The sequence below is a fragment of the Dipodomys merriami genome, unplaced genomic scaffold, assembly GCF_024711535.1.
Source record: "Dipodomys merriami isolate MVZ:Mamm:240054 unplaced genomic scaffold, mDipMer1.0.p SCAF_32, whole genome shotgun sequence".
In the NCBI taxonomy this organism is placed as follows: domain Eukaryota; kingdom Metazoa; phylum Chordata; class Mammalia; order Rodentia; family Heteromyidae; genus Dipodomys; species Dipodomys merriami.
The window spans coordinates 351,129-369,183 of record NW_027204715.1 but is presented as its reverse complement, the minus strand read 5'-3'; the positions used below and the strand labels follow the sequence as shown (position 1 = coordinate 369,183).

Below are 18,055 nucleotides of genomic sequence, written 5' to 3'. Positions count from 1 at the left end.
GGGCCTGGGCACAGAGGCCAGGACAGCTGGTAAGGGAAACATGGAGGGGGAGGGGAGGCTGGACACTGGCAGAGGGAGGCATGAGCTGTCTGCAGTGTGCCAATGAAGCATGGAGGGGAAGGCCCCGACAGAGGCGGGGGGATCGTCTCCCGAATGCAGCCAGGTCTTCTGGAGATTTGAGGTAGAGACAGCCAGGGGCATTTTTCAACCTCTCCCTTGCTGTTGGCAGAGGAACCTACTGGGATCAGCTCATCAGGAGCAGAAGAGGGGTTTGAGCCCCTGCCAGCCTAGGGGGCTCGGGCTCCCGAGTGCGGGCAGCCCTGCGGTCTGACGCACACGTCCCTGCATCTCTTGACGGGAATCACTGCGGGGCTGTGGCTGGTGGCACGCGGTGCCCTGTGCCATAAACATTGATTATCTCAAGTTAATATATAATTCCACACCCCACGGTATCTTACCAGCACCAGAGCTATTGTTCGATAAGGATTTAATGGGAAGGTGGAGAGAAAACTCGATAGGAGGCCTCTGTCATTGTGAGGTGCCAAGGTCACAGGGAGAGGAGCCCACACACCTGAGGTGTGTCTGGGAGGGCTAGGCCCTGCGCCCCGAGCCCACACACCTGAGGTGTGTCTGGGAGGGCTAGGCCCTGCGCCCCGAGCCCACACACCTGAGGTGTGTCTGGGAGGGCTAGGCCCTGCGCCCCGAGCCCACACACCTGAGGTGTGTCTGGGAGGGCTAGGCCCTCTGCCCCCCCCCCCCCCCCGATCCAGCCTCCCTCACTGGAGGAGCCTTTGGGAGGCTTCATTCCACCTCCACACAGAAAGTTCCTCTGCGGGTGTTCCTACCGCGTCTTGTAACAAGTTCTGCTCCAGCTGCAGTCAATGGCTTGTCCACACAGCCACGGCAGGCAGGGCCCTCCTACCTCTGTCAGCGTCTTGCTCTTGACTCATAGACAGCAGCCCAGAGAGCAGGTACATAGTGAGCCCAGTGAGCAGGTACGTAGCCTGCCACAAACTGGCTGCTCCCCTCCCAGCCTGAGGGTCCAGGAGACGCTTGGTCGATGGCCGGTCCCTGTGTGGGCCTGGCTGCCAGCAGGGAGGCCGGGGTCTGAGGTGAGTGCTGAGCACTGTGGGCTTCCCAGTCCTGTACTCGTCACTCTACCCACTTAGTCATTTTATGAACAACAGTTCCCTGCGTCCCCTTCCTTGCAGAAGGGAGCAGTCTCTGAGACAGTGCTCTGGGCATGACATGATGCAGGACGGGAAGGAGGAAGGTACGGGCATGCATGCGTCAGAGAACCAGCTGGTCCCCCAGTACCACAGCTCCTTCTCATCTGATTCCTGCTTAAACCCAGCCCTGGGCCCTGGGCCGCACGGCACCAGCACATCTCTGCTCCAGTTGCTTCAGACAAGTGGCCCTGCTGAGGACATGGCCACACAGACTTAGTATCGGCTCCACACCACACCCTGCTCACCTCTGCTGGAAGGGTTGCTCCACCCTGGACCCATGCTCTTTGACATCTGCTCCCTCCAGCTGCGGCGGGGCGGGGCGGGGCAGGGGGGAGGGCTGCACACATGGAGGATCAGGAACACACTGAGAACAAGGACAGAAGAAAATGTGCAACCCGCCGGGCGCTGGTGGCTCACACCTGTAATCCTAGCTACTCAGGAGGCTGAGATCTGAGGATCGCGGTTCAAAGCCAGCCCGGGCAGGAGAGACCATGAGACTCCTATCTCCAATAAACCACCAGAAAACCGGAAGTGGCGCTGTAGCTCAAGTGGTAGAGCCCTCGCCTTGAGCTGAAGAGCTGAAGGACAGTGCCCAGGCCCAGAGTTCAAGCCCCACGACCGACAAAAAAAAAAAAAAAAAGAAAAGAAAAGAAAATGTGCAACCCCAGCCACACTGTCAGAAACTGCTAGCATCACAGAGATTAACTCTGGTCACCTGTGGCACGAATGGTGGCATGGCACCAGAGGCGGAACGAAACAGAGAGACGCCCCTGCCTCCTCGCTGCAAAGGACTCTGGGCCGCAGGGGCCGCCCTGCAGGAGCAGGGGCCTGCAGACAGGACCGAGCTTTCCCCGTGCCTCTCGTGACCAGGTGACCACTCTGAACGCTGTGTGTGTCGGTCATGTTGCAGGGAGTCCCCACCCAAACGTGTGTGCACACACACGCATGCACACACACGCACGCGCGCGCACACACACACAGACACGCACCACAGCACCCTGGCTGCACCTCTCTGTGCTTGCTCCAGGCTTTGGGAAAGGAAACCAAGGGCTGCAGGAATCTGGAAATTCAGAGGAGGGGCCTGCAGGCAGGCCAGGGTGAGGACTGTGGTCGGTGGGTGACCAGACACCCCCCGAATGCTGTCACCGGGTGTCAGACAAAGAAGCCAATTATCTTCACTCCCCAACCACCAGCCAGTTCGCCCCACAGACAATACCCCATGTTGACAGGCCTCTGGGTAGGGGCCAACAAGCCTGCCCTGGACACGGGGTGGCCATAACCCACACCCACACCACACAGGGCCCCCAGTCACCCACACCCACAAAGAACACCCCGTCACCCACACCCACACCCACACAGGACATCCCATCACCCACACAGGACACCCCATCATCCACACAGGACACCCCGTCACCCACACCCACACCCACACAGGACACCCCATCACCCACACAGGACACCCCATCACCCACACAGGACACCCCGTCACCCACACCCACACCCACACAGGACACCCCATCACCCACACAGGACACCCCGTCACCCACACCCACACCCACACAGGACATCCCATCACCCACACAGGACACCCCGTCACCCACACCCACACCCACACAGGACACCCCATCACCCACACCCACACCCACACAGGACACCCCATCACCCACACAGGACACCCCGTCACCCACACCCACACAGGACACCCCGTCACCCACACAGGACACCCCGTCACCCACACAGGACACCCCATCACCCACACAGGACACCCCATCACCCACACCCACACCCACACAGGACACCCCGTCACCCACACAGGACACCCACACAGAACACCCCATCACCCACACCCACACAGGACACCCCGTCACCCACACCCACACCCACACAGGACACCCCGTCACCCACACCCACACCCACACAGGACACCCCGTCACCCACACCCACACCCACACCTGCACAGGGCCCACCCCACACCTCCCAGAGTGCCGAAGGCTCAGGCAGCAGCGTTGGGGCCTCAGGCTGGGCCAGACCCCGCAGCCTCCAGCCCCCTGGCTTTGGAAAGGGACTGGGCGGGCAGCCTGGGTGCCCAGCACTGGCCTCTCGCCTTTCCCAAGGGTGTCGGGTGAACCGCTGGCTGCACACAGGGCGGTCAGTTGGGGCTGTTGTGCGGCTCTGTGTGTGATATCCCGTCTCTACATAGGGAAATTCAGAGAAGAACAAAGAACACATTCATGTGCACTCGGCACGGCCGGCCCACGGGGCCGGGCAGCCGGTGGTGAGTGGCCCTGGTCCAGTGGGAATGGGGAAGGGTGGTGGGTGTCTGTCCCAAGGGGGCAAATTCCTTCCCGGAGGTTCCTTGTGAGCGAGAAGAGCCGTGCTCTGCCAACCCCGCCCCGGCCCGGGAGGAAAGCTGGTGTCTGGAGTCCGGGTGGGGCTCGGCGGCGGGCACGCCTGTCCCAGGGGCCTGACCTCCTCCAAAGTCTGCGAGTCACCGCAGCACACACGCAGACAGGCGAACACAGGGGTCACACGCACAGGAGCAGCTGTGTCCAGGGCTGCTGGAGGCCACTCCACCCGGGAGAGGGAAACCACCCGAGCCCACGCTGCTGTGTTCACAAGTGGACACAGCGGAAGCCCCAGATGGATTCTTGAAGATACTATTCTTGAAGTGTACGCTCTCAGCAGGTGCTCCTGGGAGAGGGGGCTGCGGCCCCCGTGGCCGGGCTCTGCCCAGGCCTGAGGAGGTGCTTGGGGATGGATGGATGTCTTCTTCTACGGGGCCTCTCCTCCCAAGACCCCCGTCCTCCGCAGCCTGGGCCTGGTGGGCTCCCTGGGGAGGAGAGGCCCCCACACCCACCCCAGGCCACAAAAGGGTGACTCAGATGGCTCCAGCACCTAATCCTCCCTCGGTATTACACTCCATAAACCCTCAGCCGCCGCTTCTGAGAAGAAGTCAGGGTTTATGCTCAGCACCACCGTGTCTCCTTTACAGCCCAATTGACCTCAGCCTGTCCAGGGCTGTCCTGGGACAGCCTGTACCCTCCTGGGGTGAGCACAGGTGACCTCCTGCAAGGCTGCAGGTGGGGTAGGCTGGGTGGGGCTCCCCTGAAGGCAGAGCAAGAAGAGCCAGGGCAAAGCTGGCTCTGGGGAAGCCTGTCAAACCTCTGCCGCCGCTGACGTCCAGCGTCCAGCCACAGGGGGCTCAGGGGACACAAGAGTCATGAGTTCAGGCCCTTCCCTTCCCTGCTTGGGCGAAGCCGGCCCACTCCAAGAGCCCTGCCATTTGTACCGACAAAAGAGTTGGGTGAGCATAGCAAAGACCCCAGTCTGACGCAGATCCAAGTGAGCACGTGAGCGGGGACCCGTCCGTCCGTCTCCCCATGACGTCAGGGGTGGCAGCGGGGTCAGCTCTAGTCAGTGGCTGTGAGGAGCCGGGCCGTGGGACCAGAGGGAGCCACGGGGCCTGGTGTGCTGGGACGTGGAGTCCCGCCCCAGAGCTGTTCTGTACCACTGGGGTCTGGCATGAGTGACATTCTGATTTAAAAGGCTAATGTGTGCAAATGAGTGTTGCTGCGTTCTGCCCTCTGCCTAGGAATTCCCTTTCTGTGCACCACTTGTAGGCATTCTTCGCAGTGAAAATTTTCCACATCAGGTGACCACTGAGGCCCGGCCCGGCTCCAGGTGCCCATGATGGCCTGCATTTCAGGCCAGCACCTTTTCCTCTCAGGTGGTCAGAGGCCTGCATGGGAACTGACTCTGGGAGACGCCCATCCTTACCCTCAGGGCCCTTCGACAGCGGTCAGCTGTGTGAGGAGCTTGGAGGATCAGACTCAAGTTAGAAAGGCCCCAGACGTGGCTCAGCTCCCCGGAAGCTAGCACCCTCCTTACCCCGACGCTGGGCTTTGTGGTGACCAGCTGCTGACTTGGTGATTACAGTGTCCACCCATCCACAGCAGCCCCAAGCTGAGAGCAACAGCTCAGGGAGCATTCGCAGGGCTCTGAACTCACTCCCATAGACAAAACTGTATGCTTTAGGGAAACCTTGGATTCTTGTGCTATCAAGGGTGATTGTATGAACAAAGCTCCATCCACCGACTGCGCACAGGTGCCTCTCGGAGGCCACCGCTCCGGCCCGACTCAGGCTACAGGTCTCTCCACATGCCTGGCGTCGCCTCCTCAAATCCTCTGCACACACCGTTTCAGCCCGTAGACAAAGTCCAGTGGGCTCTCTCTGTGGGGTCTATTGTCTCCTGGCCTTTCAAGGCCAGAAACCATTGATCTCCCGAGCAGATGGGGCTTTGGCTGGCTGGGACGGCCAAGGGGGCCTGGCCCTGGTCCAAGGCCCTGGCTGTTCCTGGATCTGGGGCCTTCTCCAGGAGCTGTGTGCCGCAGACTGGTGCCATGGGCATTGGTCCCGGGAATCACCAAGACCTGCAGTAAGGGGCGTGGAGCATGGGCCCTGGGGGGCACTAGGACTTGTGCCCCATGGCCACACCAGAAAGCTGAGGCCAGTGGGTATGAACAGATTTCACCCGAGGCAGGAAGGGACCTGGCCCACCAGCCCGACAGCTCCCTTCTCTCCCTATCAGGCTTCCCACAGACGTGCCTGGAGCTTCCCGGGCTTCTGCTCTAAAGTGCCAGTCCTGGAGAGCTATGGAGTCTCAGCTCTTGAGCTAAGATGGTCAGAGGCGCTCCAGGGTGAAGGGGCTTGGTGGGGACCCAGCGCGTGCCCGGCCTCCTGCTGTGGCGGTGGCGGCACACAGGTGAGCAGAGGTGACCCAGCACAGGCCGCGCCAGCTCCACATCCAGCCCTGTGACCGGGCTCAGCCCTGTGACCCAGGACTGCTTGTTCCACGAGGAACCGAGATGCTTCTGTGATAACACTGCCACCGCGGGCCACCAGGCCTTCTGCTACCCCAGCAGCTCCACTTGACTCCTAGGCATTTCTAGTTATTTCTGACAACACGGGGTGGTTCCAAGGCCTCAGCCACCACCCAGCCTTGAGTCTGGCCACAGCAGTAGCCTGATCCTCAGCCGGTGAACCAGCCCCTCCTAGAACAGGGCCAAGAAGCACGAGAGAGGGGCTGAAGCGGGTGCAAAGCCCATCTGTGAGCCCGGCCCTCACCTGGCAGGGACACACAGGCAGGACCATGGGGAGGTGGAGCCAGCAGAGACCCTGCTGATGGCCGTGTGTGAGGGACAGCACTGCTGCTGTGTGTGACCGAGGGGACGGCCAAGGGGACGGCAGGCCGCAGAGGGCCCTGGAGCTCGGTGGCTGGCTCTTCCTCGTCAATCTGACACCCGCGTGTCAGAGGTCTGCTTCACACGCACCGGTCTCCAGCTGGGACTGCACATCTGAGCTGCACACAGAGCAAATGTCTGCTCGAGGGAAGTAAGCTATGGAGATAAAGCTTAGGGAAAGTAACCACGCCTGAAAGGGGCAGAGCACATACGTGGACACAGACCAACCTTGTTTCCTCTGAGCTGCCTGGGTGACAGGACCCAAGGAGCAGACCCTGCAGCAAACCAATGTGGGGTAGGGGACAGAGGCAGCAAGGGATGTGGGAGATGGACACCCACTGTTTGTGTGAAAACGGAAGAGGCCAATTAAATGTCCAGCTCTTGCACAAGGCAAACGGCCTTTTGTTGTTAGTTAATAGATATATAGAAGGTAGACTTGTAGACTCAATAAGGCAACAAAGAGCATATTTTAAAAATGCAACTATGAGCCGGGCACCGGTGGCTCACACCTGTAATCCCAGCTACTCAGGAAGCTGAGATCTGAGGATCAAGGTTCAAAGCCAGCCCAGGCAGGAAAGTCCATAAGACTCTTATCTCCAATAAACCACTCAAAAACCAGAAGTGGCGCTGTGGCTCAATCAGTAGAGCGCTCTCCTTGAGCTGAAGAGTGCAGGGACAGCGCCCAAGCCCAGAGTTCAGGCCCCACAACCAACAACAACAACAAAAAATGCAACTATGTTGAAAATAAAGCTATAGAATTCCTGGCACGGTGAATGTAGTTCTGCAGACTAAAGCGGCTCAAGTACTCAGAGGCTGAAGCAGGATTGTTTGAACCAGGAGCTGATGGCCAGCCTGGGCCAAACAGCTAGACTTTGTCCCTAGGAAAGAAAATGACATAATTAGATGCATTAATAAAAAGCAAAACTAGTATGGGAATACTATTGTCATTGTGACATTTAGAGGAAAAAATGGAAAGGGATATTTATTTCACAGTGATAGGGACCAAGGCTAAGCTATTGCCTTCTTGTGTTGAGATGCACCTACTAACAGCAAGAGCACAGAAGCAAAAAGCCCAGGGGACCCATGTGACAAACGAAGCCATGTGGATGAGATCTTTGATCTCTGCTAATTACTGAAAGTTGTGGAAATAGAGGATTGAACAACACAGCCAACTACTGTAACCAAATCAGTGTGCGTGGAAGCCCACCTCCCACGGCTGTTTTTACAGATTTGCTGGTAGGTCAGATTCTTAATGATACCACAAGTTTATAAAAACAAAGCAGGAATGAAATAACATGGTTAGATGTCAGTCAGTAACAGAAAATCAGAAATCCTCCAAATATTTGGAATCTACCCAGTTATAAATTAAACAGCATGGTTCTGAATATCCAAATGTCAAAGAGGAAATTACAATTGAAATAAGAAAACATCTTAAGCTGAATAATGAAAATACAAAATTTAAAACTGGGATGGACAAAACTAGTGAAGTTTACGTTTATAGCTTATTGGAAAAGTCACTTTAAAAAAAAAGGAGAAATGCTGAACGTTGGTGGTACAAACTCTCTGTTCAGAGAATTAGAAAAAGGAGATCAAAATAAATGCAAAGAAAATATAAGGAAATAATTGAGTTTCTAACTAGAAACAAAATGACAGACAAATCTATGTGAGGTGACAGAGAATACCAGAAGAATTCAAATTTGATTCAATGGAGAGATTAAAGATTAATTTAAAATTCAGTTATTAATAAACTTCTAGAAATCACTAAGAAGAAAGAGAAGATCCTGGCCATGATATAGAACACAGAAGAAAACCACTGCAGAGTCTCACAGACATTTTTTAAAGTACTAAAAGACTGTATACACTTTATATGAATAAACTTGACAGTTTGGGTGTGAGAAGAAAATTTCCTTGAAAAATACATTTGCCAAAATGGACACAAGCATAAAGTTTGGTGTTTATTAAAGAAATTAAATCTTCCTGCAGAGTGAACTCTAAGGCCTATGGATTCACCAATCTATTACCCACCCATGTCTTGCATACCTTTTGTTAGATTTTTTTTCCCTTAGGTAGTTCACTCTTTTGGTGCTGTGTAAATAGTATTTTTAATTTACTTTCATTTTCTAAAAAGCTTATTGCTAGTGTGTAGGGGCATAACTCATTTTGGAATCTGGAGTTCAAAGCCTGCAACTTTGGTGAATTCTTAGTATTTCCAAGACAATGGCACATGGCTTAATTAATGCCAGGGAGCCACTCAGAAATTCCATCCCTTCTGCTTTACGTGAGCATGGCGGGTACCTGCACCAGCCAAGTTGGCTACGAGATCTCTAGGCCATGTAACTTTACTGAGCTGCTAGCTAAATGATTTTTCTATACGTTCTTCGGGGTCTGACTTCTATGCTAACAACTACAGTTCTGTGTCTCTGCCTTCAATGGTTACATCTCATACTCTCTCTGCTCAAGGTGCTGGCTAGGGCCTCCGGCTCCAGGGCACACATCAGTGGGCAGCAGGCACCTTGTGTCCCTGCTCTCAGTGAGAAACCTTTGTGGTACTCAGCGTCGACCGTTCCTCCTTGGTTAGTTTTACAGGCTGCCACAGGCATTTAGCAGGGGAGGACTTGAATTTTCATGGAGCTTGACATGGCCGCTTCCCATCCACCAGAGATTAACTGATGGCTCCAACAGCTTTTCTAACATCAACCCCCTCACCCTTAGAGGAGCTGACCCCAACCCCAGTTCTGTCTGCTGACCAGACAGGCCCTGTCCTTTCTGAGGTCACTAGTCATCCAGGGTCAGGAATCCAATCTCGTCTCTTTTCAATCTGAGGACTGCACTGGCATGGAGACTTTCCAGGGCAGAGGGCCGGGCTGCGGATGACCGCCACGCAGACATGGGGGGTGTGAGGAGGGAAGGCCGGCCAGGGGCCCGGCAGGGCCCTCTTCCCAGAGGAGACCCAGCCGGGGGCCCAGCTGAGGGGCCACACGGTGCAGAGGACACCTGGGTGGCTGCCCTGGGGTTGGGGTGTGATCCGTGGAGTAATGGACAGTTAGGGAGGACTGAGAGCCCCTGTGGACAGGTCTGGGACGCTCTTCATGAATGAGGTGTGGGGAGGAGGGTTGGTGGCCTGAGCTGTGTGTGGAGGTCAGAGAAGTGGGGAGCACGCTGTCACACCAGGGGGTCTCTGGAGGGAAGAACCAGGGTCGTCTCAATGGGGCCAGAGCTGTGGTGTGGAGTGGGGGGCAGCGCAGGGCCGAGGGTTGGGGACCCCAGGTTCTCTGCCTCGAGGCTGCAGGCCCCTCTGTCACCTGGGATCTCAACGGAGCTCGCTGACACAGCAAATGAATGCTAATGATTTGCTCCTGCAAAATGCAAGGGCATTCCCGCAGGCCCACCCTGAGCAGCGCTGTTGGCTCTACCTGCCTGGCCCCCGAGAGCCCTCAGAGATCCCTGAAGCACGGAGGACGCCCCAAAGCTCCATCTCCCTCTGCGGAGCTGGCCCGTGGTCTCTGTAGGCCGATGACCTTGTGAGGAAGTGTGCGTGTGTGTTGTCTTTTATTGAAGTTTTACATTCATCTCTAGATACGGTCAGTAAATACCCAACTAGACTGTAAATCCTCTGCCTCTTTGAAGTTCATGTGCTATAGACTGGATGTGCTTCATTTTCATGATCTTGAAGCTCGGATGCTTGTGGTGGACTCGGGAGCTCCATAGTTTTGGGCTGGTTTTTAGCACTATGTCAATGTCTTTGAGCTCCAGGAGCTGTGGGTTGTCCAGCCTGAGGAGGGCTGAAGGACGGAAGCCACCAGATCACCACAAGCGCATACAGCGCTTGGTGTTTGTGGCGGCTCTGGACTGAAGGGCTGGTTGGAGGACATGGGGCCCTGGGTGGCCTGCGCCTCAGCCCTCCTTCAGGAGTGAGATTCCAGCCGCCGGGCTGCTCTTCTCTCCGCCTCTCCCTCAGGCACCCATCAGCTGGGGCCTTCCGGCCACCACAGGGCCCCCAAGGCCGACCACCGGCTACCTGATGACCTTGGCAGGCTACCTGATGACCTTGGCAGTGCCCAGCCTTTTCAGCACTGGCCTTCACCTGTAATCCCCACTGCAGGGGGAGGGGGCCTCCAAGAGGAAGGTTCTGGGCTTGGGCAGGTCTGGGTGAAGCCGAGGGCCAAGATCAGGAGGAGCACTGGGAATCAGGGCTCATGCTGTGTGTATGAGATCCGTCCTTCCTGTGGCAGAGGGGACGGTGTCTCTGACCAGGACGCTGCCCCTGGAGGTTAGCCCCCTCCTCCTGCGGCGGGCGCGGCCCGGACACAGGAGCTAGGCGCCCTGTGGGTGGCTCACCACACTGGGCCACGCGCACGCCAGCCCCGGCGGCCAGGGCGAGCGGCCAGGTCCTTCGGACAGCTTGGTCCACCCCAGGCGCTCCACTGACCGCCGGCAGGGCGGGCACCGCGCCTCCTGGGCTCTGGGCCCCATCCATCCATAGGACCCGGGAAAGCAAGGGGAGGGCTCTGTCCGCTCAGCCCTTCCCGCCTCCGCCCTCCCCGCCCAACCTGCCGCCCACCCCGCCGTCCACCCCACCGCCCACCCCACCACCCGCCGCCCACCCCGCCGTCCACCCCACCGCCCACCCCGCCACCCACCCCGCCGCCCGCCCCGCCGCCCGCCGTCCACCCCGCCGTCCACCCCACCACCCGCCGCCCAACCTGCCGTCCACCCCGCCGTCCACCCCGCCGCCCGCCCCGCCGCCCGCCGTCCACCCCGCCGCCCACTCCACCACCCGCCACCCACCCCGCCGTCCACCCCGCCGTCCACCCCGCCGTCCACCCCACCACCCGCCGCCCAACCTGCCGTCCACCCCGCCGTCCACCCCGCCGCCCGCCCCGCCGCCCGCCCCGCCGCCCGCCGTCCACCCCGCCGTCCACCCCGCCACCCGCCGCCCAACCTGCCGTCCACCCCGCCGTCCACCCCGCCGCCCGCCCCGCCGCCCGCCGTCCACCCCGCCGCCCACCCCACCACCCGCCACCCACCCCGCCGTCCACCCCGCCGTCCACCCCGCCGTCCACCCCACCACCCGCCGCCCAACCTGCCGTCCACCCCGCCATCCACCCCGCCGTCCACCCCGCCACCCGCCGTCCACCCCGCCGTCCACCCCGCCGCCCGCCGTCCACCCCGCCGCCCACCCCACCACCCGCCGCCCAACCTGCCGTCCACCCCGCCGCACACCCCACCACCCGCCGTCCACCCCGCCGTCCACCCCGCCGCCCACCCCGCCGCCCGCCCTTTATATCACAAATGCCTCCACGCGGCCCCAGGCCCCGGGTGCCCGTGAGCCTCACAGACGGACAGACAGATCCCGCCCCCCCCCCGCCCTCCGGGAGAGGCCGCCTGTGGACAGACGGCTCAGCGGGCGAGGGGATGGGGAGGGAGGGCCACGCGGGGTCCGGGGCGGGGTCTGCGGGGTCCGGGGCGGGGTCTGCGGGGTCCGGGGCGGGGTCTGCGGGGTCCGGGGCGGGGTCCGGGGCGGGGTCGGCGGGGTCCGGGGCGGGGTCGGCGGGGTCCGGGGCGGGGTCCGGGGCGGGGTCGGCGGGGTCCGGGGCGGGGTCGGCGGGGTCCGGGGCGGGGTCCGGGGCGGGGTCCGGGGCGGGGTCGGCGGGGTCCGGGGCGGGGTCCGGGGCGGGGTCCGGGGCGGGGTCGGCGGGGTCCGGGGCGGGGTCCGGGGCGGGGTCCGGGGCGGGGTCGGCGGGGTCCGGGGCGGGGTCCGGGGCGGGGTCTGCGGGGTCCGGGGCGGGGTCCGGGGCGGGATCCGGGGCGGGGTCCGGCCCCCCAGTCCCGTCCCGGGCCGCGTCCGCTCGCAGCCCCGGGCGGGGCGGGCGCGCCGCGCGCGTGGACCGGTTGCGCTCACGTGCGCCCGCGGGGGCGGCGAGGCCCCGCCCGGCCCGGGATTAAAGGCCGCCCGGGCGCGCCGGGTGCGGACTGCGGACGGCACGGGGCGCGCGGGGCGGAGGCGCTCGCGGAGCCGAGGCTACGGGACGGACGGACCGACAGGGGACGGCGGACAGGGGACAGGCGGACAGACAGGCGGACAAACGGGCGGACGGACAGGGGACAGGCGGACAGACAGGCGGACAGACAGACGGGCGGACGGACAGGGGACAGGCGGACGGACAGGCGGACAGACAGACGGGCAGACGGACAGGGGACAAGCGGACGGACAGGCGGACAGACGGGCAGACGGACAGTGGACGGGCGGACAGGCGGACGGTCGGACAGGCGGACGGACGGGCGGGCGGACGGGCGGACAAGCGGACGGACAGGCGGACGGGCGGACAGGAGGACGGACAGGCGGACGGACAGGCGGACGGACAGGCGGACGGGCGGACAGGCGGACGGACGGGCGGGCGGACGGACGGGCGGCGGGCGCGATGCCGGGCCGCGCGCTGCTCCCGGCGCTGGCGCTGGCGCTCGGGGCGCTGCCGCGGGCCGCGGCCGTGGAGGAGGAGCCGGGCGCGCGCGGCGGGAGCGGCTTCCAGGTGATCAGCTTCGAGTGGCGCCACGTCCAGGACCCGTACATCATCGCGCTCTGGATCCTCGTGGCCAGCCTGGCCAAGATCGGTGAGTGCGGGCGCGGGGCGCGGGGCGCGGGGCCGGGGCGCGGGGCGCGGGGCGCGGGGCGCGGGGCCGGGGCGCGGGGCGCGGGGCGCGGGGCGCGGGGCGCGGGGCCGGGGCGCGGGGCGCGGGGCCGGGGCGCGGGGCGCGGCCGAGCGGGCTTCCAGGCGCGCGCGCGGGGCGCGGGTCCGAGTCAGGCAGCGGCCGTCGCAGCGACGCGCGGGGCGCGGGAGGATCCCGGGCTGAGGTTCGGGTCGTTCCTGCCGCCGGCGGGTTCCAGACGCAGAGCACCGGGTGCGGCTCCTCCGAGCCTGCGGGGCCGCGGCGGCCCTGCGCGGAGCCGGGCGCGGAGCCGGGCGCGCCGCCCTCCCGGGGCCCGCGCGGAACCCGTTAGCTCGGCGCCGCCGCCGCCAGGCAGGAGAGGGCGCGGGCGGGGCGGGCGCACGGCCCCCCGCCAGGCGGCTTTCCCTGCGCCGTTAGCCTCGCTGGGCCGAGCCCGGCCATCCGGTCCTTTAGCCTCCCCGGCCTCCCCCGGCCTCCGCCGACCTCCCCCGGCCTCCCCCGGCCTCCCCCGGCCTCCGCCGACCTCCCCCGGCCTCCGCCGACCTCCCCCGGCCTCCCCGGCCTCCGCCGACCTCCCCCGGCCTCCCCCGGCCTCCCCCGGCCTCCCCCGGCCTCCCCCGACCTCCCCGGCCTCCCCCGGCCTCCGCCGACCTCCCCGGCCTCCCCGGCCTCCCCGGCCTCCGCCGACCTCCCCGGCCTCCCCGGCCTCCCCGGCCTCCCCGGCCTCCCCGGCCTCCGCCGACCTCCCCGGCCTCCCCGGCCTCCCCGGCCTCCCCCGGCCTCCTGGGAGGTGGGCGGCGCTGCCGGCCTCCGGCCCGGGTCGTCCTGGGAGCCCCGCACCCGGGGCGCAAGCGCCGGCAGGGGTCACGTCCAATCCAGCCGGGGCCTCCCACCCGGAGCCCGGCGCGGAGCGGCCGTGGCCCGCGAACCCGCGTCCCGCCGACTCCCGCGGGGACTGGCGGCGGGGCGGACCCGGGTGCGCCGCGGGGCCCGACCTCGGGATGGCTGTCCCCGGGCGGCCCGGGGATGGAAGGCCCCTCCGTCTCACGCCGTGGCCGGGCTCTGGCTGGAGCCCTCACCTCCTCCCGCCCGCCCAGGCCTCCCGCGGTGACTCAGCTGACCCGACCTCCCCGACCTCCCCGGCCTCCATCCCGAGCTCGGCGCTCCGGCCCGTCCCCGGCTCCCTCCCTCCGTGTCGCCCTCTCCACCGCTCTCCACCCCCACTAATCCTTCAGGTCGCACCAGTACCTCCAGGTGCCCAGCCCAGGGGCTCCCCGGGTGTGCCTGGCGGCCGGGCTTCCCGGAATGGCCTCTCCTCACACACCAGACTGCATGCCCCAAAGCCCACGCAGGGGACCAGCCCCTGCAGGGGGTAGCCTTGCATGTCACCAAGGTCCGGGGCAGACTCACTGGGGACCAGACCCCCTGCTCTGCTCTGGGCCTTTCTCCAGCCCCAGTGGCTCCGGGGAACAGATCAGAGAGGAAGGAGAGGAGGTCTAGCCCTGCCCTGCACCTTTTAGAGAGCAGTGCACACTCCTGGGCTTCAGGGCGCCCCATGGCCCCCGCCAGGCACGTCCCTGTTTCAATCACGATTGGAGTGCTGCATTCTCAAGTTACACAAACAGAAACTGTCCTCAACAAAAGAAGGGTGGAGGTATGTTGATTTTCCCAAACATTTGTTGAGATTCTCATGCACCCAGCCTGGCAGTCAGGAAACCAGACTTTTCCCAGCCAACCGTGCTGTGGATGGAGAAGACAGACCCCAGGACACAGGACAGAACAGTTCTAACAGCTAGGACAGGGACGGTGGAGGAGGGAGCCGAGGCCACGGCGGCCGTCCCCCCAGGGCTGATGGACCAGTAGGGCGGAGGCCGCAGCAAGTGTCCTGCTCTAAGCAAGTGAGGGGTTCTCCTCTCCTGAGCCCTGGGCAGTGGGACCCACCTGAGGACCCACCATCCTGCACCTCGGAGCCATGGCAAGGACCGTCCTGGAGCCGGAGGTGGGACGGCTGGGAGGAGGGGACTGGAGGAGGCTGAGCGAGGCTGGGAGAGAAGCTGGGGACACTGGAGGAAGCAGACCCATCCAATGGCAGGCCCAGGGAAGGCAGGAAGGCAGACCACTGGTCTGACCGGTGGACCGAGCGGCGCGGCAAGAGCAGTTGGAGCTTCCCCTGGGCTTCACCGGGTCGAGGAGGCCCTCACAGGACGGGGGCCGTCGGGCCCTGCCCTGGGAGCAGGGTCCCCACGGTGAGCTGTGAGATTTGGACAAGGACCTCTGCTAGCTGAAGGTAGAGCTGGGATCAGGATGAGACAGAGGGTCCAGGGGAGGGGTGACCACAGGGAAGAGACAGAAATCCCCAGCTCCCGCCAGAGATGCGCAGGGAGGCAGCCGACTCTCGCCGGTGAGGAGATGGGTAGCTGGGGACATGGTGGTCTGAGGCTTCAGGGGCCCGCAGGCCTGACGGAGGGGGTCGGTCTCAGGACGGGAGGTCCAGATGAGGGGCTGGAATGAAGGGACCTGAGCCCAACCCAAGATGAGCACAGACCGTGGAGACGTACTTGCTTAGTGATCCCTTGTGGGTGTGTGTGTGGCAGGGCGTAACTAAACGGCACAGCCTCTGTCAGACACCTCCCGAGCTCCTCTCTGTCCCGAGGGGCTCTGCCAGGAGCACAGAACCGCCCGCAGAAGGGCCGGGGCCGTGGAGGAGCCTGCTCTCCTCGGCTTGCCTCAGCCTCCTCAGGGCCTTGCAGGCTGTGGCTCTGGGGCGTTGCCCGCTTGGGCCGTGTTGGCAGGGGAGAGGTGGGCTGGGGGCTCCAAGGGCAGCCTTCCAACAGCTCTGGTGACACCAAGCTCTGTTCCCAGCTACTTCTGAGGCACGGTTGGCCACCGTCACTGTCGGGGACAGCTCACAGAGGATGTTTGTGGCCTCCTGTCCCTTCCAAGGCACCGTGAGGGGCTGACACTCCTGGCTGAGCCCCTCCCAGGCTGCCTTTCTGGGGTCCGGGGACCGTGATGCGTGGGGGCCTGGCTGGTAGTTCTGTGGCTCTCAGACTGTGTGGGTGGGGGTCACGCTCACCAGCAAGGGAGGACCTAAGAGCGGCCCAAGGTTTTCATGCTGTGTGGCGTGTCCCTGCCAGGAGCCGGTCCTGCCCGGGCCTCGGGGACCCTCACCAGGTGTCCCCTCGCTCGAGTTTCTTGAGTTCTTCTTGAAGGACAGGAGAGAGTGTGACCAGGAGGGCAGAGCAAACAGCAAGAGTCCCCAGGAGGCCAGTCCTCCCAGTCTGGAGGTCCACGTGGACCCCAGACCCAGCAAGCTCGAGGGGCCTGGACAAGGACTGAGCACTGAAGGGAGAGTCCCTTGTTCCAGAACGGCCTTGTGGAGAGAGCCACATAGCATGAGGAGCCAAGACTTCCTGAGGGAAAGGTCTCACCCTTCCACCGGTGACCTCGGCACACAGCCCCCATCACCCAGCCCGGAGGAAGTGGGCCTTGTCCCGGGATTTTGGTACCATGGCTGCAAGGCCGGGCCTGACCGCCTCCTGTCTAACGTCCAAGGTCAGGGGTCCTACACGCACCAGGTCTGGAGGACTTGGCCCCAGGGTGCCGGGGCCGGGGGGCGGCAGCCCTGGCTTCCCCCAGACACGGAGCCGGTTTCTCCGGCCCGGTGGGCAGCGGGGGTCCTGCCTGGAGGAGGCCTGCCATCCTCTTTTCTTCCTGACACTTTGGTTTTCTTGGTCTTGTAATCAGTTGAAGGGAGAGGGCGGGCACTAGGTTGGCCCCCAGGGCCCGTGCCAGGACTGACACCATCCGAGGGCAAGCAGGAGAGAAAGGAGGGGTGTCCCGCCCAGCCAAGCCCTCTCAGCTCCAATGGAGTGCAGACTCCGTCTTTCTGCCAGCGGCGCCAGCAGTGGAATTCAGGAGTCCAGGCCACACCGCATCCTCCGCATCCTTGGCTCTGCCCCCCCCCCCCCCCCCGCTCAGATCCACCCCACCTGGCCCCCCCCTGCTCAGATCCACCCCACCTGGCCCCCCCCGCTCAGATCCACCCCACCTGGCCCCCCCTGCTCAGATCCACCCCACCTGGCCCCCCCCTGCTCAGATCCACCCCACCTGGCCCCCCCCTGCTCAGATCCACCCCACCTGGCCCCCCCCCGCTCAGATCCACCCCACCTGGCCCCCCCCTGCTCAGATCCACCCCACCTGGCCCCCCCTGCTCAGATCCACCCCACCTGGCCCCCCCCCTGCTCAGATCCACCCCACCTGGCGTCCGGGGCATCTCCTCCCACTGCGTCTCAGAGCCTGTGCCCGTGAGGACGCAAGCCCACACGGTCAGGCCCGGAGCAGGGCGTGCCAGCCAGCCTGCCTGAGTGTGTGGCTGAGCCCGGGCTTCCTGCCTGGAAGCCTCCTGCAGCCTCCCTAGACACTGGGCCCAGGAGGAGCCCCAAACCCGAGCCAGATTCCCCCCACTTCCCTCCAGTGTGCACCCATGAACCTCACCCACCCCTCAGAGCATGGGGCGGGGCTGCACTGAGCAGACCAGCCTCTGAGCAGTGGCAATCTGCTGCCCAGGCTCCATTCCGCTTTCCATCTGCCTCTGGAATGAAGCAGGACACTCAGGCCTGCCCAACACCTCGCTCCTCGGAGACCCCGCCCCTCGGGGGAGCTGGCTCAGAGTCCACCTTGGCTCCTCCTGGGACCTAGAATGACCTGGAAGGAAGCCCGTCCTCAGCACAGTGCTGGTTCAGGGTTAGGGGCTTGAACTGTCCAATCAGCACAGCTCTGGGACGACTCACCCATGAACTGTTCACTCCACCAGCATCTAGTGCTCACCATGTCTACGGAGTTCTACTGAGGTGGCTTCAGACAAAACAGAAGCGTATCTGTGGGAGCAGCTCTGGTGTGGGAGATGGGTGGGT

The 18,055-nt window shown here is 63.2% G+C and overlaps 1 protein-coding gene across 3 annotated transcripts in view; it reads left to right on the top strand.

Annotated features, from left to right (window-relative positions):
- Positions 1-12,456: 12,456 nt before the first annotated feature.
- The window catches only part of Slc9a3 (solute carrier family 9 member A3), a 54,587-nt gene continuing 48,988 nt past the window's right edge, over positions 12,457-18,055 (top strand). For all 3 annotated transcript variants that reach the window (XM_070042108.1, XM_070042106.1, XM_070042107.1), the window contains exon 1: positions 12,457-13,082. In XM_070042108.1, coding sequence (XP_069898209.1) covers positions 12,893-13,082 — 190 coding nt within the window. In that variant the 5' untranslated portion in view covers positions 12,457-12,892. The remainder of the gene's footprint in view (positions 13,083-18,055) is intronic.